The 25,590-nt window shown below is 38.1% G+C and overlaps 1 protein-coding gene across 2 annotated transcripts in view; it reads right to left on the reverse strand.

Moving 5' to 3' along the window:
* RAD51B (RAD51 paralog B) overlaps positions 1-25,590 on the reverse strand; it is a 781,261-nt gene that overhangs the window by 691,992 nt on the left and 63,679 nt on the right. For both annotated transcript variants that reach the window (XM_037832462.1, XM_037832463.1), the window contains exon 5: positions 4,263-4,399. In XM_037832462.1, the coding sequence (XP_037688390.1) occupies positions 4,263-4,399 (137 nt within the window). The remainder of the gene's footprint in view (positions 1-4,262; positions 4,400-25,590) is intronic.

Here is a 25,590-nt window from a genome sequence, read left to right on the forward strand (position 1 = left end):
TTAGAGAGAAGAAAGAAGAAGGAAGAAGAAGGAAGAAGAAAGAAGAAAGAAGAAAGAAGAAGATTAATTCAAATCAATTACAAAGTAAATCAGGCCAAAAAAAAAAAAAAAAAACCAAACCCAGAACATGAATACTTGACTTGAGGAAATCTTTATGCCAGATTAATATGTGACAAGTGCTCAGCCTCAATGTCCTCAGGGAAATGAATATTTAAACTGCATTCGTGGTGGTCACAAAGTGAAAACAAGTTGGATATTCACCAAAGGCAGACTGGATAAATAAATGCTGTGTTCACATGATGGAATGAATAGTATCCAGCAGTGAAGACCAATAAGCCATAGCTGCAGGCAACAACACACCTGGGTCCCCAAGAAGGATCTGTAGGACATTTCAGCTATCCTACCAGTTCAGTCATATGCTGGTGCTGGAGTCTTTCCATCTGTAGAGCCAGCCCCCGACTGGCACCCACAAGTTGTGGGGTAAGGGAAGGATACCCAACGGGTTCTTGGGGTGACATGAACTGTGTGAGGTAGGGTAATAATTTAGGGACTAGCATGAGGTTAGTGGATGGGGCAGCTGGAACCCACTGTAGGACACAATGACCTGGACAAACCCTCCAGGCCTGGTTGTGGATGCAGACAGCAGATTTTGCCTCTAGGGCCAGGTAAACAGCAGAGTCTGGGGGCATTTGCCTGACTGACACCAGGCTCCACCCCTGCCAGCTTGGTTCCCCTACTGATGGCTGTGGCTGCTGCTGTTTCTGCTGACCAGCATCTTTAGCCTGGCGGTTCCTGAACCATACTTGCACTTGATGCTCCTGGCCAGGTTCTCCCAAGCTTGGTAGCCTGGGAATTTAATCTTTTCAAAAGTGTTTCTCCAATTCCTGCTACTGTTCCCTGCTGTAGACTGTGCAATTCCGGTGCAGTTTCCTTGAGCCCATGTGGTTCTAGCACTCTCACTCCTACTCTGTTCCCTTGCAGGATTTCTTGTTACTCAAGCTTCTTCAAGATTCTGCCAGGAAATCAGTACCACCCTTAGCTGCAATCCATCCAATAAGTCTTTTAAGTCTCTTTTAATATAAAGGTTCCCCTTCCAAATCTTTTGTTTAATCTTACAGTTTATTTGCTGAAGAAACTATGTTGTTTGTTCTATAGTTTCCCAGTTTGGATTTTGCTGACTGCACCACAGTGAGATGATTTAATGTGTTCCTCTCTTCTCAGTATGTATTGTAAACTGATAGTTGGCTCTGGAGGCTTGATCATATTTAAGTGTAACTTTTCTTCCATCAGGAGGTGCAGAATAACTGGTTGCCTTTTTGTGATGCTAGCAGCCTTTGATATCCAATGCCTAGATCCACTAGATTATTAGGGTTTGCAACTTGGTGATATTCTACCATTCCTTCTTCAATTATAAATGGAATAGTTCTATAAAAGGATTTATTTGTTCAGTAAAACAGTTCATATAAGAAAGGAAAAATAGATGCTTAATTTATTTTATTTACTTACTTTCAAAATAATGAGTTGCTTCTCCAGCATCTCCATGGTAACTAATGAGTTCCACTTCATTTCTTTTTTTTAACTGTGATAACGTATATAAACAAAAATTTCCCATTGTGCTACCATTATCACCCTCCATTACTTTTTTATCATACCAAATAGAAACTTTGTACCCATTCCTACTACCACCACCCCCAGACTCTGGTAACCTATAATTGACTTTCTATCTCTATTACTTTAATTATTCTAGGTATTTCATATAAGTGGAATCACACAATATTTGTCATTTGTATCTTGACATTTCACTCAACATGATGTCTTCAAGATTCATCATGTTGTAGTATATAGCAGAGCTTCATTCCTTTTCACAACTGAATAATATTCCAATGTATGTATCTACCACATTTTGTTTATCCATTCATCTGTTGATGGACATTTGGTATGCTTCTACCTTTTGGCTATTGTGAATAACACCACTGTGGAAATCAGTGTACAAACATCTGTTCAAGTCCCTGATTTCAATTCTTTGGGGTATATATGTAGAAGTGAAATTGTTGTGTCATACTATAATGCTATATTTGACTTTCTAAGGAACCACAAAACTGTCTTCCACAGCTAGTGTACCATTTTACATTTCTACCAACAATGTACAAGAGTTCCTATTTCTCTGCATCCTTGTCAACACTTGTTATTTTCCATTATTTAATAACAGCCATTTGAGGGAGTGTGAAGTAGTATCTCATTGTGCTTTTGATATACGCATTTCCCTAATGGCTAATGATGTTGAGCATCTTTTCATGTGCTTATTGGCCATTTGTAAATCTTCACATGCCCATTTTTAAGTTGGGTTGTTGGTCTTTTTGATGTTAAGTTGCTCTTTTCATTTCTTAACATCATTATGGAATCATGGATTTAAACATATTTCATGTGTTCTAATCCATTGCCATTATAATTCTTACTGATGCATAATGTGGTTCATCTTTGGCCAGTGGAAGCCTCTTCAGATGGACTCCTTAGTCTTTTTGATACTTTTTAAAGTAGTTTTAATAGCTTCCTTGCTATCTGATAAAATAAGTTGTTTCAGACACAAAAATTTCCTGCTCCAGACCTAGAATCAGTTATTTCCCCAAGGAACTCTGCTTCCTTTAAGTAGGTGTTTTAGCTTCCTAGGCAGCTTAGGCAAATACCATGAAATGGATCGGCTAAAACATGGGAATTTATTCATTCATGGTGTGAGACTGGAATCTCACCAAATCAAGGCATCATCAAGGCAATCCTTTCTCCCCAAGGACTGTGGCATTCCAGGGCTGGTTACAAATGATCCTTGGTTCCTTTGTCATATGGCAAGGACCACTGCAGCGCCTCTTGGTCTCTTCCTTCTCTTCCAGGTTCTGTTTCAGCTTCTTGCTTCCTATAGCTTTCTCTCTCTCTCTCTCTGTATTCATTCCGTTTATAAAGGACTCCAGTAGTAGGATTAAGACCCATCCCAAATGAGGTGGGTCACGCCTTAACTGAATTAGCCTCATCAAAAGGTCCTACTTACAATGGTGTGGGTCACACCTTAACTGACATAGCCTTATCAAAGGGTCTTATTTACAACACCACTACTCACACTCATAGAAATGGATTAAATTTAAAAACACGTTCTTTCAGGGGTACATACAGCTTCAAACCACCACCATAGGAAATGGTATCTGAATTCCACAATCCTGGAGTAACACCTGTCAATCCATTCACTTGGCAAACATTTCCTGAGCACGTAATATGTGTCAGTCACTGGCTTTGAACATACAAAGATATAACTGAAATTCAAAGAGCAAACACACCAGTGGCATATATTCAGAAAGAATGGATAACCAAAAGATGTAGAAGAAAAACAAGTAATAAGTTCTCGGTAAAATAATCAAAGGCCAGGTAACACACATTAATCTAAACGGTACCCTCTACAGAGAAATTAGGGTGATAGCTAATTCATAGCAATACAATCAGATGCAGACTCAAAGGACTATACCTTGACTAACAGAACAGAGTAGAATAAGTTTCCAAATGTGTAAGCACCCCTGCTTATGAATGTCAATGGGGAACAAGATTTATCTTCAGGTATGTAGAATTACACAATGACTGAATGCCTCTCTTATAGAATATAAGAGGTCCTTGCCAAACTAAGGAAATATTTTCTTTCCAAAGGTGGATATACTTACTATTAGTGTGATTCTTGTGGTTAATACCATACTTTTTCAAAGATTAAAGTAAAATACTTCTTAATCAAAAAATGCTTTATGTACATTTGAAATTTTCAATTTTACCATGTACTAATTTGTCCTTCCAATTAGAAATTACTTGAAAAGCAGCTTACTTTTTATCTTCCTTTTTAATTCTCCCTCCTTCCCATTTTCTACTTGCATCCTCACTGTTTCTTGAACCTTTTTCTTCCTGACTTTCTGCAAAATTCAGCTTACCTAGGAACACCACTTACACCAATAAGAAAGAGATAGGAAAAAAAAGAACAACAAAAAGAAACTGCTTCCTGGTTGTATGGTGTGTTTGTGTATGAATAAAACGGTCTTAAAAAAAAAAAAAAACAGAAAGAAACTGTTTCCTGTATCAGTTTTAAAAGGAACATTCCTTTAAAACAATACCTAGCATTAGTGATCTCAAAAAAAAAAAAAAGGTAAATGTTAACCTATTTGTAAAATGTTGCATGCTGTACATAAAATAAGTTACAAAAGTAAAGCATTACTGTGGAAAGTAATAATATCTCCTACCTTTCAGCAGTAAATGCTGACTCTGTGTCAATGTACACAACAGCTCCTGCTAATCCTCCCATGTTGCTGGGTATTGTAGCCAAAACGCTCATCATTATACAAAACTGAGTTTTTCCACAACCTGGTGGACCTGTAATCTAAAAAAAAAAAAAGTTATTTGTATAAACATAACAAGCCAATCAAAGAAAAATCCTTTTTAAAACATGTCAAATACACAGTCCAACTAATCAGAGTCCCTTAGAGAATTCAACCCTAATTCCCTACAGTCAGCCATCCGGATTGGTACTAGTTATGTCCCATCCTTGGGAGAATTAATGGTAACTCAAAACATCTTCTGTTCTATAGGTAACTCAACTCTGGTTGAGAAAAGCTGGAATTCAATATCTTTTCATCATTAAGACATTCATAGTAGGACCTTAAAATATTTAAGAGTCTTTAATACTTGGTTTAGCTTTTGTTACAAGTTAGCCATTCAAAACAACTCTGAAGGCTCAAGATGGCAGAGCGAGATGCTTCAGGATTCCATCCCCTCAAAGAAACTTTGAACAACCAGCAGGAACTGGCAGAAACATCTTTCTCAAAGCTCCAGAATTAAATTAAAGGACTGCAGTAACAGGGCCAACACTGAATCAAGAAAAGAGGTAGGCTCATTGTTTAAAACACAAAGAAGTAGGCTCTTGTGCTACCTGGCTTACTCCATCCTCACCCTCACTAGGTCTGCACAGAGCCAGTCAGTGCTCCAAGTGCTGGCTTCCAATCACAGTGCTGGAGAGAGCAGAGTAAACCCTGTGTACATACAGGGAACATATATGTCTGGTGATGGCCTGAGGGACTCGCTGTCCCAGAACTTGCCCTGCATGTGTAGCCAGCTCACCGAGCTCTCCTACAGAAGATTGTGGGAAAGCAGTCAAGAGGATGCAAGGGATTGCTGACTGTGGGACATACAGTGCAGTGCCTGGGACCATGAGGAAACTGATTCCTAGAGAAGAGAGGACATTCCTAGCTGTGTAAGTCAGGGAATTCCTAGGGCTACACACATGCCCAAGACAAGACACATGCACAGAAAGGAAGGACCAGGGAGGTACCTACTCTTTACTCTCAAACTATTCTCTAAACTCATTGTATGGATAAGCTCTGAAAGAAAGCAATCACACAAGTCAATCTGCCAAGACTGAGAAAGGTGTTTTCTTTTTCTCATTCATTTTTTTATATTTTTGTTAGCTCCTGGCATGCAAGGAAAGCTCTGTCATATCAAGCTGGGATAAAACAGCTTAAGGACAATGCCTCAAAGTCTAAATTCTAGCAACAACACAATAAAATAGCAAAACGTCCAAATTTCAACTAAAGATTACAAACCATAAAAGAAACAGGAACTGATGGCTCAGGCAAAGGAGAATATTAAAGCATTAGAAACCACAAATGAGGAGAATCAGACATGGGACATTCCAGGCAAACACTTTTAAAAAATGGTACTAAATATGCTCAAAGAGCTAAAGGAAAACATGGACAAAGAACTAAAGGAAATCAGGAAAATGACAGATGAACATAAAGAGAATATCATTAGAGAGATGGAAATTATAAAAAGAACCAAACAGAGCTGAAGACCACAGTAACAGAAATCAAAATTCCCTAGGTGTCATTTATTTGGTCCTTGCGGCAGGTCTCTGCGCAGGCCTGGAATGATTGTCTGCGTCGGGGCGGACTTTATCTTGTATTCCCGTGGTATCCGGGTCCGCTCCTCCGCCTCTGAGCTGCCCGTGGCGGTGGCGGCTGCTTCTCTCCCTCACACCGGGTGTGACCCGCGGCGCCTGTGGTGTAGCCGGTGGCGACCCGGGGCCCTCAGGTCATCCTTCCACCGCCCCCGGGACTCAGCGCCGCCACCTGAAGGTGAGCCCGTGGCACTCGGGCGTGTGGTTCGGGCCCAGCTAGGAGCACCCGGGTTGTGCACCATCCCCATAATCAAAAGATGGGAAGAAACAATGCAGTAGACAGATTTCCTTTCAGAGAGAAGAAGGAACACAGGGGAGAATGACAGAGAAAAAGAAGTGCGGAGGTTATCTGGTGTAAGAGGACCAACCAGGGAAGAATGGCTATTGGAAATGTCTCTTTTGTGATTGAATTCATATTGTTGGGATTAACAGATCACCCAGGCATGAAAGATGTGAAGACATTCCTATTTGGAAATTGACTGTACTTTATTCCAGAAGGCTACATGAATTTCTCTCAGGTTTTGCTGGTTTTCCTGGGTTTGTTTTCTGTTTGTTTGTCTGTTTCTTTGTTTGTTTTCTGTTTGTTTTATTTTGTTTTTAATGAAAACAGGTTGATGTTTCCTTTGTGGGAACAAAGAGGTTTGTAGGATTAAGGATAGTTTGGAGATGACTGGCTCAGATACAAACTTACTTCTTTTGCTTAAAAAGTACCACATGAAACCTGCTGCTGAGAGCCTCTAATATCCCAGTGTATTCACTTTGACAAGGAGGTTTCTTAACTTCACATTTTACTGTCCAAACAGCCTTAACAGAGGATGAATAGAGGAATAAGTTGTATCTCAATAAAAATGACATATTTCTCATAAGAATATAATATAATATAGCATAATATAATATATAATTGCATTCAATATTATATAAAATGGCATCAAATATTTTGCAAAGAGCATATAGTTCTTACTGTGAAACTTTTTGTCACTTAAATAAAAAAATACACATTGTTAGGTGAAAAGTTTAACCATTGCTTTACTTATTAATGACATTTCACATGAATAAGATAGGTATATATAAGAGGTAAAAAACTATGTTCCTAGAAACATTTGTGAAGTTACTTAACTGTGCCTCAATAAGATAATAAGTATCTTTAAGGTACAGGCTATAGTTTCTTTATTTCTCCAGTGCATCTCCTGCTTTATATATTTAGAATGTCAGACATTCTGGGTGGACTAGAAATAGTTGTCACATTGTATTATATTGTTTCAATAACAATAACAAAATGTTTATTATTGAAAATAATACTTAATAAAATATAATAAAAATAAATAATTAAGATGCAGTAACTTGGGAGTTTAATGACTTTTGCTATCTAATATGTTACGTTAGATAACATATTAGATACCATCTCTTGTTATTTTTTTTCATTTTTTTGTTTTTTTGTTTTTTGGTCTTCTCCAATATGGGACAGTTTTTCAGTATTTTTGTCTTGCATGACAGTCTTTAATTAGTAAATAAGTAATAATAAATAATAAATAAATAATAAATAAATAATATTGAATACTAATCAAAATCTTTGTTCCTCAGTTGAATTTCTATGAAGTTTCCTCATCATTAATTTATACATTTTTGGGAAGAATATCAAAGAGGAAATGTGCCCTTTTTAGTGTATCCATTCATTCATTTTAAATATATATGTATGGATTCATGGATAATTACTTTAAATTATGATTTATAATCTATTACCATCATGATTTCTCTTATTGCTCCAATGCTTTCACATTTGGCCATTTGGGACCCTTTCAAGCTTGTTCACATGTCCTTTTGGCATGTCTTCTAATTGTTTGTGTACTTCTTCCCACTGTCACCACAACTTATTCCAGTTTCATCTTGTCCTTAATTCAGCCATTGCTTCAAGTGCCCTGGTTCTTTTTGTTGGAAAATGTTGTTTAGAAGCTATGACCTTAATAATGGGGATGTTTATTGCTGTTACATGGTATTTCTTCCAAGATTTCAACAAGCAGAGCAAGGAAATGCATATATGTATCTCTATTTCTATATTGATTTATGTGGACATATTTAAAATATTGAATTTATGTTGATAGCTTTGATTCTAAATCAAGACCATTATGTTTATTGTAACCATTCCCTCATTTCTTATTTGTAAGAAATCTGGCTTTGCATTATTAACAAAGTGTTAACAATTTATCTATTTACTTGCTTAATATAGTTACAATTTTAATGCTTATATTCTTAATTCTTGTAAATTAGTTTCAGAATTGCTAACTCATACTTCTGTGACAAATAAATTTAATATCTAGAGTACAATATTTGCATAATCTTCCTTTTGCCCTTAGCCTCAGTATATATGTCAGTATAATGTTTTCCTAAGTTCTTAGCTTAAGTTCTTTTTATCCCCATTACTTTCAGTGTGGTTACGATATTTTTGTAATATAATTAAGTTTGTCACTGTTGGTATTTAACTTGGGTTCTTCTAATATCCCAGTTGTTTTTAATTATTCATACATTTATTGAATTCATGACACTTAAAATGATTCCAGATGTCAGAACTATACAGAGAGGAATATTCAGAAGTATACTCTTTCTCAATTCCAACTTTTTCACCTTATTTTCATCTTTTCTGTCCATTAACTATCTCATTAGTTTCTGGTTTACTTTTTCTATGATTCTTTCTGTATAAATTAATAATATGTTTTTTTAAATTTATTATATATACAGATATTTAACTTTCCTTTTTTCACACATGAAGAGTGGCATACTAAAAATACCTTTTTTATTAGGATATATTCATGTCAAAAAATTCACATTTTCAATGTATACTTTTTCGGTGGTTTTTAGTATATTCACAAAGTTGTGCATCCATTACCACTATTTAGTTATAGAATATTCTTATCACCCCAATAAAAAATCCAGGACCCATTAGCAGTCTGTCCCCATCCCCACTCCCTGAGCTCCTGGTAACCTCTAATGGCTACTCTGGGCATACCATATAAATGGAATCATGCAATATGTGGCCTTTTGTGTCTGGCTTGTTTCACCCAGTTTAATGTTTTCTAGGTTCATCCATGTTGTATCATGTATCTGTACTTCAGTGCTTTTAATGGATGAATATTATTCTTTTGTATAAATATACCACATTTTGTTTAGCCATTAATCATTTTATGGACCTTTGAGTTGTTTCCACATTTTGGCTGTTATGAATAATGTTGCCATGAATATCTGTGTGCAAGTTTTTGTATTTTCAATTCTTTTGTGTATATACCTAGGAGTGAAATCACTGGATCATATGGTAAATCTCTAATTTTTTGAGGAACTGCCATACTGACTCCAAAGCAGCTGCACCATGTTACAAATTTATTTTCATAGTGTTCTCTGATAAATTTATTGTATTTTTTTGTTAATTTTAAATGTTTACTTCTTATTTATTAATGTACATTTATGCTGATTCCATTTTTCCTTAATCAGGTTAACTGATGAGTTATTATTTTGTTAATTATTTGTTCAAAAATTTTAAATGTTTCTAAAATTTTCCTAGTCACCAGATAAAATAAGTTGGCTTTTATCTTTATTATTTCTATTTTTCTATTTTCTTTGGTTTATTTTTTGTTCTTTTTCAATATTCTTTGATCTGGATCTTTAATTCATGTTTTTCAAAACTTCATTTTAGCTCATGAGTGCTTATTGCTATGGTTTTTCTTTTGATAGCTTTTTTTAGTGTACCCCATATGTTTTGATATATATATTATAATTTGTATTATATTTTACATCTATAAATTCAGTGTGTATTTCTGTGCTGGTTTGAAACTGTTATGGACCACAGAAAAGCCATGATCTTTTATCCAGTCTTGTTGAGTGGAGCACTTTGATTCAATTATTTCCATGGAGGTGTGGATCCCACCCATTTAGGGTGGGTCTGGATTAGTTCACTGGAGTACTTAAGAGAGCTCAAGAGTGGACACAGATGCTGATGCTTGGAGACACTTGGAGATGCAGACAGAAGGACGTTCAGAGATGCCAAGCTAAGAGACAAAGCCCAGAGTTTGCTCTGGAGAAGCTAAGAGAGGACCCCCAGATGCTTAGAGAGAAACACTGGGAGAAAGAAGCAATGGCACGCAGTTGCTGAGATTAAGGAGCAAAGACAGAAGCCCAAAGGCATTTTGGAAAAAGCTGTTTTGAAATACACCCAGGAGCAAAGGACCAGCAGACACCAGTCATGAGCCTTCCCAGCTGACAGAGTGTTCTGGATGCCATCATCTGTTCCTCAGTGAAGGTATACTCTTGTTGATGCCTTAGTTTGGACACTTTTATGGCCTTAGGGCTGTAAATTTATAACCTAATAAATCCCCTTTATAAAAGTCAGTCCATTTCTGGTATTTTGCATAACGGCAGCTCTAGCAAACCAGAACAATTTCCAAATTTACTCAAGAAAAGCTTAATAGAAGATATTCAAATTACAAATGGAAGAGTATTTTTTTAACTTTTAGTATAATTTTGTTTTCTTTCATTGTGTTCAGTGATTGTTGCATGCAATATTTTCATTTAATGGACTTACTAATGTGTCTTTGTGACTTTTTAAATGATTGATTTTAATTTGGGTGGAAGATACAGTCTTTATTTTAATTGTGCAAAGTTTGAATTTATATATGTAAAAATACATATATATATAATCTAAAAAAAAAAAAAAAAAAAAAAAAAAAAAAATTCCCTAGGTGGGTTCAGCAGTAGATTGGAGCTGACAGAAGAAAGAATCAGTGAATTTGAAGATAAGACAATTGAAATCATCCAGTCTGAGGAGCAGAAAGAAGAAAAAATGAAGAAAAGTAAACAGAGCCAGAGGAACCCGTGGGCTACCATCAAGCGTACCAATATACACACTGTGGGAATCCCAGAAAGAGAAGAAAGAGAGAAAAAGGCAAAGAGAATATTCAAAGAATTAATGGCTGACAAACTTCCCAAATTTAACACAAGACATGAATATACACATCCAATATGTTCTACAAACTCCAAACAGAATAAACTCAAATAGACCAACACTGCACCAGGTTACAAATTTCAAATGCGAAAGATAAAGAGAGAATTCTGAGAGCCATGAGAGAAGCAATTTGTCACATACAGGGGAGCCTCAGTAAGATTAAGTATCGATTTCTCTTCAGAAACCATGGAGGCAATAAGGCAGTGGGAAGACATATTTAAAATGCTGAAAGCAAAAAATCACCAACCAAGAATTCTACATCTAGCAAATCTTTCTTTCAAAAATGAAGATGGGATTAAGACATTTCCAGATAAATAAAAGATAAGGGACTTCATCACCACTAGACCAGCTCTACAAAAAAACGCCAAAGGGAGTTCTGCAGGTTGGAAGGAAAGGACACTAGACACTTGACTGAAGCTAAATGAACAAATAAAGATAATGACATAGGAAAATATAAATGCCAGTGCTACTGTACTTTTGGTTGATGACCTCACTTTTTACTTCCTACAGGATCTAAAACTCGAATGCATAAAATGTAATGATAAATCAGTGGTTTTGGATTCATAATATATAAACATGTAACCTGTACAAAAACAACACAAAGGTGGGGGGAAAGATGGGTATAGGAACATAGTGTGTGTATACTATTGAAGTTGGTATCAAAGCAAATGAGATTGTTATAGATTTAGAATGTTAACTACAGGCCCATGGCAACCACAAAGAAAATACCAGAGAATATCAGAGACAAAAAGTAGAGTACAGATTACCAGGAGTAATGCATACTGGATATAGGGTTTCTGTTTGGGATGAAGGGAAAGTTCCACTAATGGATGGTATTGAGAGTATTACAACATTGGGAATGTGATTAATCCCACTGAACATATGCCAGCAGAGGTTGGGATGGGAAGATTTATGTTCTATATGTGCTTCCACAATTAAAAAACAAAAGAATCTAAAGAGACAATGACAATTAAATACAACGCACAACACTGGATGGGATCTAAGAAGAGTAGAAAAGGCTCAAAAGGACATTATTGGGGCATAAGAAATAATTGGAATATAGAATGTATACATTATAGCAATGTCAAATTTCTTGAACTTCATAACTGCCTTTAAGGTGATAACATAAATGAATATTTTCATTGGTGGAGAAAGTACATGAGAGTATTATGTGTTCAAGAAGTATGATATATGCAGCCTGTTCTCAACTGTTCAGAAAATATAGATAGATGATAGATAGGCGATGATTGACTGATTGATAGATAAATAGATGTCATATAGATAGAATGATACAGCAAAAGCGCCAAAATGTTAAAAATTGGTGGATATGGGTATCTAGGGGCATGGGGTATGCTGAAGGTTTGAATTAATTATGCAAGCTTAACTATAGTAAGCTTGAAATTATTTCAAAATAAGAAGATAAAAACAACTGTTTCCTAGTTCCATTAAAAGCTATTTTGAACTATATTCTTAAGAGTAAAGGAATTAGGATTAAAGTTGATATGTGCAACCTACTTCCAAATGGTTCAGCAAAATTGTGTGGGTGTGTGTGTGCGTGTGTGTATGAAGAATAGAGTAAACAAAATTCAGCAATTGTTGAATCTAGGTAATTTGTACTTTGAAATGTATACTTTGAAACTGTAGGTAGCAGAAAGCTATTTTGAGATTATAAAATTTGAAATCAGGAGGGTATAGATGGGAACAAAGAGGAAATTAATCCCATACATAATCAAGTTCAACAGGAACAAGTTTTAAATATTTTAGAAAATGTTAAAAATACCTCCTTTTAAACATATACTATTTTTCACATTGGCTGTGAAATTTAAATTTTAACAACATCCCTTTTGTAAAAACAACACTGATGAAACATTTTTCACCATGGGTAAAGGGAAAAAAATATCTCAGGGAGAGATGAAAATAAAAGTCTACGAAACATATCATAGATATGAGGAAACAGTCTCAGAGACATTGTGAAGTAGGAAGAAGTAAAAAGGATGATCCTAGAGCCTAGATCATTTAGACCAATGGTTCTCAAATTTGAGTGAGCATTAGAATCACTTGGGGGAACTTGCAAGGCAGAGTTTCTGAATCAGTCGGACTGGGGTGGAGCCTGAGAATTTTCATTTCTAATAAATTCCCTGATGATGCTGACGCCTCTTACATTTCTAATAAATTCCCTTGGTGATGACGATGGTGATACTGATGCTGATGCTTCTCTACACTTTAAGAACCACTGTTTTAGAATTCAGACTAACGTAAACTTTGCTTATCAAGGTTCAACATTAAGGAAACAAACGTTCACAAGTTAGAACTACATACTGATTTATAATCTCTAAAACAGTGACTTAGAACTTTAAGGGTAAATAATACTGCTACCAATAACAGTTTGATAAGTCATAAGTGATCAGTAAAGAAGGGTCTACAAACTTCTCTGATCACATAACCTGATCAGTTAAAAAAAAAATACTACGAGAACCTAAGATGCCGGCTAGGTGAGACAGGGCAAAAAAACACCTCCATGAAAAATACTAGATAAAAACCAGAAAGTGACCCAGAACACCACTTTCAGCGATGCACCAGCTGGACAAGGTCTGCTAAATCCACAGGGAACGTGCATTTGGTGAAACCGGGAGCCTGCATTCTGAAACGAGTGAGTGAGCTGGCTGAAGTCCCGCGGCCACACTGCAGTGTGGGGAAACAGTGGGCTGGCGTTTGAAGACGGACTAGTTCTTTAAAAAAAAAAGCCCGGAGTGGCTGCAGATACGACAGGGAGAACCACGCAGTCAAGCACGGCGGGAGCAGGCTGGGCTAAGTCCTCGGTATCTGGCATGGAGGATAACCCTTCCCACACCCACTGCTGATTGTCTCGAGACCAGAGGAGCACAGGGGAGCCAAAAGGAGAAAAAAAACCGCATTCCTAGCAACCGTCTCCCCAGCGGGCGGGGGACGCTCCTACCAAGGGCCAGACCCACAGCCCAGAGCCGCGCCAAGAAACCCAGTGTGACAGGGAACCTTTCCCACAGCACTACAAACAAGCCACAATATCAGCCATGGACAGTGGCCTTTAATACACCCACGGCTGATTGTCCTGGAGCTGGGAGAGTGGAGGTGTGCAAAAAGGGGGAAGTTAACGCATCCCATTCAACCATCTTTGAAGTGGGCTGGGAGCGCCCCTGCACGGCCCAGCGACCTGGGGCTTCCTTGGTGGGCCAGCGCGCACTACTGACATGGCGCGGCCCTCCCTCAGCAGAGGTCCTGGAAGAACACAGCTGGGAAGGGGAAACTGCTCAGAAATCCCAGGGATCCTATGCGAATACCAAGGACTTGTGGGTCAGCGGCAGAGACAATCAGTGGAAAGACTGAAATGAAGCCTTAGGCTCCTGCAACAGCCTTAAATCTCCGGGAACACCTGGGAGGTTTGATTATTAAAGCTGCCCGCCTGCCTAACCACCCAGACACACGCCCCACATTCAGGGCGGACAGCACCAGCAACACACCAAATCTTGGTGCACCAATTGGACCCCACAAGAATCAGACCCACACACACCACAAAGACAAAGTGGGGGAGAACTGACTAGAGGGGAATAGGTGACTCATGGATGCCATCTGCTGGTTACTTAGAGAAAGTGTATGCCACCAAGCTGCAGTTCTGTCAAATTAGGGATGAAGTAAAGCAAATGCCAAGAGGCCAAAAACAACAGAAAATCTTAAAGCATATGAAAAAAACAGATGATATGGAGAACCCAAACCAAAACACCCAAATCAAAAGATCAGAAGACACACAGTACTTGGCACAATTAATCAAAGAATTACAGACAGGCAACAAGAGCATGACTCAGATTATAAAGGACATGAAGAAGAGCATGGCATAGGATACAAAAGACATAAAGAAGACCCTAGAAGAGCATAAATTAGAAATTGCAACAGTAAATAAAAAATAGAAGATATTATGGAAATAAAAGAAACTGTTGGCCAAATTTAAAAGACTCTGGATAATCAATACAAGATTAGAGGAAGTTGAACAACAACTCAGCCTCCTTGAGGACCACAGAACAGAAAATGAAAGAACAAAAGAAAGAAAGGGGAAAAAATCAAAAAAATCGAAACGGATCTCAGAGATATAAGAGATAAAATAAAACATCCAAATTTAAGACTCATTGGTGTCCCAGAAGGGGAAGAGAAGGGTAAAGGTCTAGAAAGAGGATTCAAAGAAATTGTTGGGGAAAACTTCCCCAACCTTATACACAATATAAATACACAAGGCATAAATGCCCAGCGAACTCCAAATAGAATAAATCCAAATAAACCCACTCCAAGACATATTCTGATCAGACTGTCAAATACTGAAGAGAAGGAGCAAGTTCTGAAAGCAGCAAGAGAAAAGCAATTCACCACATACAAAGGAAACAACATAAGACTAAGTAGTGACTACTCCACTATTTACTTCCTACAGGATGTAAAATACATAAACTGAAATGATAAATCAGTGATTTTGGACTCAGTGTAAAATATGTAATTTTTGACAAGAACTACATAAAAGTGGGGGATTGAGGGAGTATAGGAACATAGTTTATGTGTCATATTGAAGTTAAGTTGGTATCAAAGAAAAACAAAATTGTTATAGATTTTAGATGTTAAATTTAAGCCACAGGGTAAACACAAAGAAAGTATCAGAGAATATGACCATAGAGATGAAAAATAGAGTAGGGGTTCCGAGAAGTGGGGGAAGGGGCAATAGGGAGTTAAAAAATGAGTGTAGGGTTTCTGTTTGAGATTAAGGGAAACTTCTAGAAATGGATGGTGGAAAGGTGATAGTATTGCAACATTCAAAATGTGATTAATCCCACTACTGGAATGCTAGGGAGGGGGTAGAATGGGAAGATTTAGGCTGTATATATGTTTCCACAATGGGAAAAAAAAAAAAAAAAGACAGTCTAAATAGATGACAATTAAATGCCAAGGATGATCCTGGATGGGATCTGAGGATGGAGGAGAGGAGGCTCAAAGGGACACAAATGGGACATAAGGAAAAAAAAAAAAAAAAACAGAAATATAGAATGTAAGCTTTGATTCAAGGTTGAATTTCCTGAACTTCTTAGCTGCATTTAATAGGATTGCATAAAAGAATGTTCTTGTTCATGGGAAATGTATATGTGAATTATATTGTTTTTTCAAGGATGTATGCAGCTAGCTCTCATATGTCCAGAAGACAGAGCAATAGATGATGGATGATAGGGAGGGAGGGAAAGCAAGAAAGAAATGGTGGTGTGACAGGATGTTAAAGGTGGTGGATCGGGGTATCAGGGGAGGGGGGTCAGGGTATGCTGGAGTTCTATGTATGGGGTTTGTACTATTTTTGCAACTGTTCCTGTAAGTTTGAATTTATCTCAAAATAAAATTTCTTATTAAAAAAATAAATAAATAAATATTTGATGTTTACCATTTCAAAAAAAACAAATACTAATAAATGCACGTCCAATATATGCATGCTTACTATACTCACACTATTTTACTAATATTAAACATTAAACATACCCAAAACAGAAATTACAAAATAATAAAAGATTTTAAACATTTTTAAATGTTTCAAATATTATTTGAACAGCATTTGAAAAAATACTGACTTTCATAAAACCTCATTTTTAGAGAGAGCAATGATAATGAAAATAACAAAAAATGATATTTTATTATGTGTACAAATATTAATTCAAACATTTTGTGATTCAGTGATTAGAATATAAACCCCTAACTTCCAGTTATTTCATGTATGACTGAAAGATGCAAGACTGAAATTAAACAATGCATCATTTCTTGTGCTTACTAAATCAGTCTTTTCATCTTTCAATGCCTTCCACCAATTATACAAAACTTTCTGTTAAACTTTGGCTAATAAATTTCCATCTTCCCTCATGTTAATCAATTGTCTTGGAAACTAATCATAAGATAATGCATTTTAATATTTTTAACAACTGGTATAAAAAATCAACTGAAACTTCTTAGGAGGATTATTCAATAATATAAAAATAATTACCAAAATTTTTAAGTGTGTACATAGGAAAATTTTCATAGAACACATATATTTCAGAACAAAAATCACATGATAAAAGAAACATTTCCAAATACCCATTTTAACAACAATACTCCATCCATATTTTAATCTCTGCCTTTTAAAAGGAAGGTACTTTCTCACCCATTGTTGAAACATCACCTTTATTTTGAAGGGATGGAACATGAATGTTCTGATTGGTTGGTTAGTTGATTTTTTTTAATGCACTTTTATTGAGATATATTCACACACCATACAATCATCCAAAGTGTACAATCAATTGTTCACAGTATCATCATATAGTTGTGCATTCATCACAATCAATTTTTTTAACATTTTTCATTACTCCAAACAATAAAACTAAAACTAAAACTAAAATAAAAGTAAAAGTAAAAAACAACACCCCAAACATCTCATACTCCTTCTTCCCCCTATTATTCATTTACTTCTTGTCCCCCTTTTTTTCTACTCATCTGTCCATATACTGGATAAAGGGAATATGAGTCACAATATGTGTTTTCACAATCACACAGTCATAGTATAAGCTATATAGTTACACGATCATCTTCAAGAATCAAGGATAGAGGGAAAAATAAGATGGTGGCTAGGTGAGACAGGGCAAAAATACACCTCCGTGAAAAACACTAGATAAAAACTAGAAAGTGATTCAGAATACCAGTTACAGCGAGGCACCAGCTGGACGAGGTCTTCTAGTTCCACAGAGGCCATATACTTGGTGAAACCGGGAGTCTGCATTCTGAAACAAGTGAGTAAGCTGGCTGGAAGACCCGCAGCCGTGCAGCCATCTGGGAAAGCCACGGTTTGGCGTTTGGAGACCGACGGGCTCTTTAAAAAAAAAAGGGGGAAAACCCAGGAGCAGCTGCAGCTGCGATAGTGGGAACCATGCAGTAAAACACAGCAAGAGGGGGACGGGCCGGCCTCTCGGTGTCTGGCCTGGAAGATAGCCCGCCACAGATACCCTTGGGGCCAGGGTAATGGAGGGGACAGCCAGAAGCAGAAAGAAACCCTGCGGCTAGCGGCTGGCTCCCCGGAGGGCTGGATAAACTCCTGCCTGGGGCCGTGCCCACAGCCCAGAGCCCTGCCAGTGTCCCAGAGCTGGGAAGGAGGAACTGTGCGAGGAGGGGGGTGTGGAGATGTCCCATTCGGCCATCTTTTCATCAGACTGAAAGCGCCCCGGCATGGCCCGGGGCTTCCCTTGAGGGTCGGCATGCACTGGTGATGTAGCATGGCATTCCCTCGGCAGAGGTCCTGGAGGATCGCGGCTGGGTGGGGGGACCCACTCGGAGAACCCAGGGACACTACGCCAAGTCCGGTGGTTTGTGGCACAGCGAGAGAGAGGGTCTGGGGCTGAAATGAAATGAAGGCTTAGACTCTTGCGGCGGCCTTGAATACCCGGGAACCTGGGGGATTTGAATATTGAAATTGTCCTTCCTCCCTGGCCACCCGTACACATGCCCCACATTCAGGGAGGACAGCTCCAGCAACACACCCAAACTGAGTTCTCCAACTGAACCCCACAAGAATCATTTCCCCACATACCATGGGGACAAGGTGGAGAACTGACTTGAGGGGTATAGGTGACTCACAGACGCCATCTCTGGGTAGTTAGAGAAAGTGTATGCCACTAAACTGTGTTTCTGAAAAATTAGATGGGTATTTTTTTTTTACAACTTGAAAGAACCCTATCAAGCAAAGCAAATGCCAAGAGGCCAAAAACAACAGAAAATGTTAATGCATAAGATAGAACCAGACGATGTGGAGAATTCAACTCCAAACACACAAATCAAGATATCGGAAGAGACAGAATACCTCGCACAATTAATCAAAGAACTACAATCGAGGAACGAAAACATGGCAAAGGATTTAAAGGACATCAAGAAGACCATGGCCCAGGATATAAGCGACATAGAGAAGACCCTAGAAGAGCATAAAGAAGACATAGAAAGAGTAAATAAACAAATAGAAGATCTTATGGAAATAAAAGAAACTGTTGGCCAAATTAAAAAGACTCTGGATATTCACAATACAAGACTAGAGGAAGCTAAACAACATCTCAGTGTCCTAGAAGTCCACAGAACAGAAAATGAAAGAACAAAAGAAAGAATGGAGAAAAAAATAAAAAAAAAAATCAAAATGGATCTCAGGGATACGATAGACAAAATAAAACGTCCAAACTTAAGACTCATTGGTGTCCCAGAAGGAGCAAGTTCTGAAAGCATCAAGAGAAAAGCAATTCACCACATACAAAGGAAACAACATAAGACCAAGTTGTGACTACTCAGCAGCCACCATGGAGGCAAGAAGGCAGTGGCATGACATATTTAAAATTCTGAGAGAGAAAGATTTCCAACCAAGAATACTTTATCCAGCAAAACTTTCCTCCAAATTTGAGGGGGAGCTTAAATTTTTCACAGACAAATAAATGCTGAGAGACTTTGCCAATAAAAGACCTGCCCTACTTCAGATTCTAAAGGGAGACCTACCGACAGAGAAACAAAGAAAGGAGAAAGAGATACAGAGAATTATAACAGACATATATAGTACCTTACATCCCAAATCACCAGGACACTCATTTTCTCTAGTGATCACGGATCTTTCTCCAGAAGGGACTATAAGCTGGGACATAAAACAAGCCTCAATTAAAAAAAAAAAAAAAAAACTGAATATACTCAAAGCACATTCTCCAACCACAATGGAATACAAATAGAAGTCAATAATTTTTGAACTGTAACTCCACTATTTACTTCCTACATGATATAAATTACACAAACTCTAATGACAAATCAGTGGTTTTGAACTCAATGTAAAATATGTCATTTTAGACAACTATATAAAGGTGGGGGAATGGAGGAGTATAGAAACATAGTTTATGTGTCCTATTGAAGTGAAGGTGGTATCAAAGAAAAACAAGATTGATATGGATTTAAGAGGTTAATTTTAAGCCCCACAGTAAACACAAAGAAATTATCAGAGAATATAACCATAGAGATGAAAAGTAGAGTTTGGGTTAAGAGAAATGGGGGAAGGGGCAATGGGGAGTTAAGAAATGAGTGTAGGGTTGCTGTTTGATGTGAAGGGAAATTTCTAGTAATGGATGATGGGAAAGAGCATTACAACATTCTAAATGTGATTAATCCCACTAATGGAAGGCTAGGGAGGGGGTGGAATGGGAAGATTTAGGCTGTATATATGTCTCCACAATTGAAAAAAAAAAGACAGTCTAAATAGATGACAACTGAATGCCAAGGATGAACTTGGATGGGATTGGAGGATGGAGGATAGAGGACAGGTGGCTCAAAGGGACACAGCTGAGATATAAGGAAAAGGAAATATAGAATGTAAGCTTCGTATCATTGTTGAATCTCTTGTACTTCTTAGCTGCACTTAACAGGATTGCATAAAAGAATGTTCTTGTTCATGGGAAGTGTATACATGAATTATAGCGCATGTTCAAGGATGTGTGCAGCGAGCTCTCATATATTCAGAAGACAGAGCAATAGATGATGGATGATAGATAGGGAGGGAGGGAGAGAGGGAGGGAAAGAAACAGCGATGTGACAGCACCTTAAAGTTGGTGGATTGAGCTATCGGGGGAGGGGGGTCAGGGTATGATGGAATTCTGTGTATGGGTTTAGTATTGTTTTTGCAACTGTTCCTATAAGTTTGAATTTATTTCAAAAAAAAAGAAAGGAAAAACTAAATAATTCAATTGTCCACTGACGAGAGTAATGAAGATAAATGGTGATGTAGTCTTATAATTGAATATTGTACAGCAGTAAAGTTATTGAAGTATAGCTTCCTGCAATAATATGCAAGAATTTTAGTAATAATTAGTAATTGATTTTAAAAAGTAAATCCCAGAGAACACATATAGTTTGATATACTTTTAATAAAGACTCAAAACAAGGCAAACATGTATGTTATAACAACTTAAAATAATGATCCAAATTAAAAACAATGGTTACCTCTGAGGGGCAAAAAAGGAATATAATTTTGTGGAAATGACTTGCACTGTACATAAAATTATGGAAAATTTTTATTTCTTGCATTGTGCAGTGAGCTCACAGATGTTCCTTACATAATAGTTTTAAAAGAAAAATGTGCTTAAATGTGGAAATATATATAACTAGAATAAAAAATTAAAAACAACATAAAACTATTGCAAATGGTGAATTCCTGTGTAAATTATGGACACTAGTTAATAGTATAATTATAATAATATTGTTTCATTAATTGTAATAAGGGTACTGCTGTAATGCAAAATGTTAATAGAGGGAAAATTGGGTATGAAAGTGGTATGAGGGAAATCTGAAGTTTATGTATGATTTTTCTGTAACTTACAATGTCTAATAAAAAAGTAAAATGAAAAAAAAAAAAAGAATCAAGGATACTGGATTGCAGTTCAACAGTTTCAGGTATTTCCTTCTAGCTATTCTAATACCCTAAAAACTAAAAAGTGTTATCTATATAATGAATTAGAGTAACCACCAGAATGACCTCGCGACTCCATTTGAGATCTCTCAGCCTCTGAAACTTTATTTTGTTTAATTTCTCTTCCCCCTGTTGGTCAGGAAGGCCTTCTCAATCCCATGATGCAGGGTCCAGTCTCATCCCCAGAAGTCACGTCCCATGTTGCCAGGGAGATATACATCCCAGGTAGTCATATCCCATGTAGGGGGGAGGGCAGTGAGTTTACCTGCTGAGTGGGCTTAGAGAGAGAGGCCACATCTAAGCAACAAAAAGAGGATCTCTGGGGGTGACTCTTAGGCACAATTATAAGTAGGCTTAGCCTCTCCGTTGCACTAACAAGCTTTATAAAGGCAAGCCCCAAGATCGAGGACTTGGCCTGCTACAATGGTAGTCCCCAGTGCTTGCAAGAGTATCAGTTAATTCCCTGGGGGGGAAGTTTAATGTTTCCACATTTTCCCCCAGGCCTTCAAGGGGGCTTTGCAAATACTTTTTATTCTCTGCCCAAATTACTCTGGGATGTATCTGGGTTTCATTTTAACCCACACAAACCAACCAGATCTCACCCCCTAGTCAAGGTTCCATGTAATTATGGTGTTTTAATAAACTGACCATTCAAGTTTACTTATATAGTGTCTACAGAAAATACAGATTTTGTACCAAATAAAGATCTCTTCCTTTTGTCTCACACAGAAGTTGAGGTTTTAAAACACAGTCAATATTATCCTTTTCCCTTTAGTTTGGTTGTCATGGCCCATGAGGGCTTTGCCAGCCCAGACGCCAAAGGAGACACTAGGCATTTTCTGATACAGGAACTTTTATTCAGGGCTTACCAACAGGATGAGAAGTTGCGAAGAGATCATGACAATTCTCTTAAACCAGGTGGGCATCGCATTCACAGGGAAGTTGACCATGTAATTAAAGAGGATGGCAAGCCAGTTATAAGGGTATGAGACAAAGATATTCCTAATGGTACAAGCATGGGAAAAGAGTCTTGACAGGCAGAAGGGGGGTGGTGATCAATAGATAACCACAAGAGTGTCAAGAAGGAAGTAAACTATTAACACTTGATGGCAGAAGGTCTGGAGATGATGGATGAATGCTTATTCACATCTGGGTGTAAGATTTACATCTCACTCTTGCTGACTTCCCATTTCACATTTTAAGGTTGTATTTTAAGGTCAATTTACCCTTTTCTCTTTACTAGCTTACAAAGATGATAGGTTAAACATTAGCTGCCTAGGTCACACAGACTGCTGTGCGCCAAGGTCCACAGGTCTGTTCTGTTCACACCGGGGACTGCCACTGGATTGTCTTAGTTCTAATCAAGTCAGTTTCGTTCATATCCTTAATTGAAGTCTGATCTCCTTTTCAGCTTCTTTAACATTTGCTATATGGGGTAATGCTGACATTCATAGCTGCTGAACTCCAGCTCTGAGTCTCAGGTGTCACATAGATAACTGAAATTCCAGGGCCCAACCAGGTTATACACAAACAGCTCAGCATCTCAGAATTTAGTGAGAAGCATCACAACTCATGAATACAAGTGATTGCTATAAGCGCTTACAATCCAGGAACATTTACCATAAGCCTTATGTTCTTAGATTCAGTTCTCAGAGTTTGCACATTACAGTTAGTCCATATTAATGAGGCATTATAAGGTTTGTCTGTTTGATTCTAGTTTATTTCACTCAACATCCTGTCCTCAAGGTCCATTCACCTAGCTGCATACCTCACAACTTCATTTATTCTTGCCACTGCTCAGTATTCCATTGTATGTATACACCACAGTTCACCATTCCTTCTATCAGTCGATGTACCCTTAGGCCACTTCCATCCATTGCAAGTCAAGAATTCTGCTGCCATAAACACCAGTGTTCAATGTCCACTCATATCCTGCTCTCAGTTCTTCTAAGTATATACCAAATAATGGGGTTTCAGGATCATATGGCAACCCCACAGTTAGCTTTCTGTGGAGCCAACACACTGTCTTCCAGCTGGGCTGTGCCATTCTAACTCCCTACCTACAGGGAATAGGTACATCCCTCTCTACACATTATCTCGAGCACTTGTATCCCTCTGTTTATTTTTTAAACAGTTTTATTCACACATGATACAATCCACCCTAAATAATCAATGATTCCCAGTATAATCACATAATTATGCATTCACAACCACAAATAATATGAGGACATGCGGTCGCGGTTACTACTTCTAGGGGGAGAGGCGGCCGGTAGCCGAGCCCTCAGCTCTCGGGGCTGCTCAAGGGGTACCGGCGGCGGGGGCTCTTTCCCGGAGGCGAGGGCGAGGCGGAGGACGTGGCCGGGGTCCTCGGCGAGAGGCGTGCAAGGAGGGCGGCGATAGGGACAAGACACTCTTCATCCAGTAGGAGTATGCGCCAAAGAGATTTATTCAGGGGTGATTACAGGTTATATAGGCTGGTAAGAAGGGCAGGGCTGGAAAGGAGGTGAAGCAGCCTTAAATGGCAATATTGAAGGGATAGGGGCTAGGATTGGTTCTGAGAGAACGCCGGAACCGTTGCAGCGGGGCGGGGGTTGTTCTGGCCACGGGCATGCGCGCTGGCGGTGGCAGGAGTGGCCTTGGCACCAGGGAGTGAGTGGGTAAGATAAGGAAGTGGGGAAAGGGCAGTTGGGAGAAAGGCGGTTTCCTCCGGCAAGCCTCCCCTGCCAGTGGCATTTTGGGTGAGGAAAAGGGAGCTGCCTTGACCTCGCTCCCCAGGCTCGGGGGGGCTGCAGAGGGCACTCACGCCCGTACCTACTACCCTCCCCAGGGGGTGATCAGGTCCCCTGGCCCAGGCCTGGTAAGTCGAGGTACAAGCTCAGTCACCCGCAAGGACATTTCCATCTCTTCCCCAAAGAAAGAGGAAAAGGAGAAAAAAATGAAGAATAAAAACACAAAAAATAGAAGAAAAATAAAAATAAAATACAACGAAAAGGTGAGACAACACCCCCACCACCAAGAATCTCATATCACTCCCTTATATCCCCCCTTTACAGACATTTAGCTTTGGTATATTGCCTTTGTTAAATTAGTGGAAGCATCTTACAATGTTACCATTAAGTATAGACTCTAGTTTGCGTTAATTGTATTTTTCCCCTATACCATTCAACTTTTAACACCTTGAAATGTTGACATTCATTTGTTCTCCCATATTTAAAAACTTTCTTGTATTTGTACATTTAATCACCATTGCTGACCACTCTAGGTTTTGCTAAGTTATACAATCCCAGTCATTATCTTCTATCTTTCCATCTGGTGTCATAAATGCCCTTAGCCTTCCTCTTTCAACCACACTCACATTCAGCTTTGTTCACAGTACTTACAATATTGTGTTACCACCACACACTATTATGCTATCCATTCCATTTCTGGAACTGTAAAATCAATCCTGTTGAACCTTCTGTACTCCTTCCACATCAAATGCCCAATATATAAACTCTTTCTATCTCCTGATAACCTGTGTTCTCAACTCTCAAATTTTGCTCATCAATGTTGGTCCACACTAGTGAGACCACAGAGTACCCTTACTTATAGTCTTCATTTCTACAGTCTTCTCCAAACCTCTCTCTCCTGTCTTTTCCTATCTGCCTGTAGTACTCCCTGTAGTATTTCTTGTAGAGTAGGTATCTTGTTCACAAACTCTCTCAGTGAAAAACTTTAAACTCTCCGTCATTTATGAAGGACAGTTCTACCAGATACAGAATTCTTGGTTGGAAGTTTTTCTCTTTCAGTATCTTAAATATATCATACCACTACCTTCCTGCCTCCATGGTTTCTATTGACAAATCAGCACATAGTCTTATGAAGCTTCCTTTCTACATGATGGATCACTTTTCTCTTGCTGCTTTCAGAATTCTCTCTTTGTCTTTGACATTTGATAATCTGATTATTAAGTGTCTTGGAGTTAGTCTCCTCGGATATATCCTGTTTGGGGTACACTGCACTTCTTGATCTGTAATTTTATATCTTTCAGAAAAGATGGGAAAATTTCAGTGATTATTTCCTCCATTATTTTTCCTGCCCATTTTTCCTTCTCTTCTCCTTGTGTGACATCCATGACACATATATTCATGCACT

The sequence above is a fragment of the Choloepus didactylus genome, chromosome 4 (genome assembly GCF_015220235.1).
Source record: "Choloepus didactylus isolate mChoDid1 chromosome 4, mChoDid1.pri, whole genome shotgun sequence".
Taxonomy (NCBI): Eukaryota; Metazoa; Chordata; class Mammalia; order Pilosa; family Megalonychidae; genus Choloepus; species Choloepus didactylus.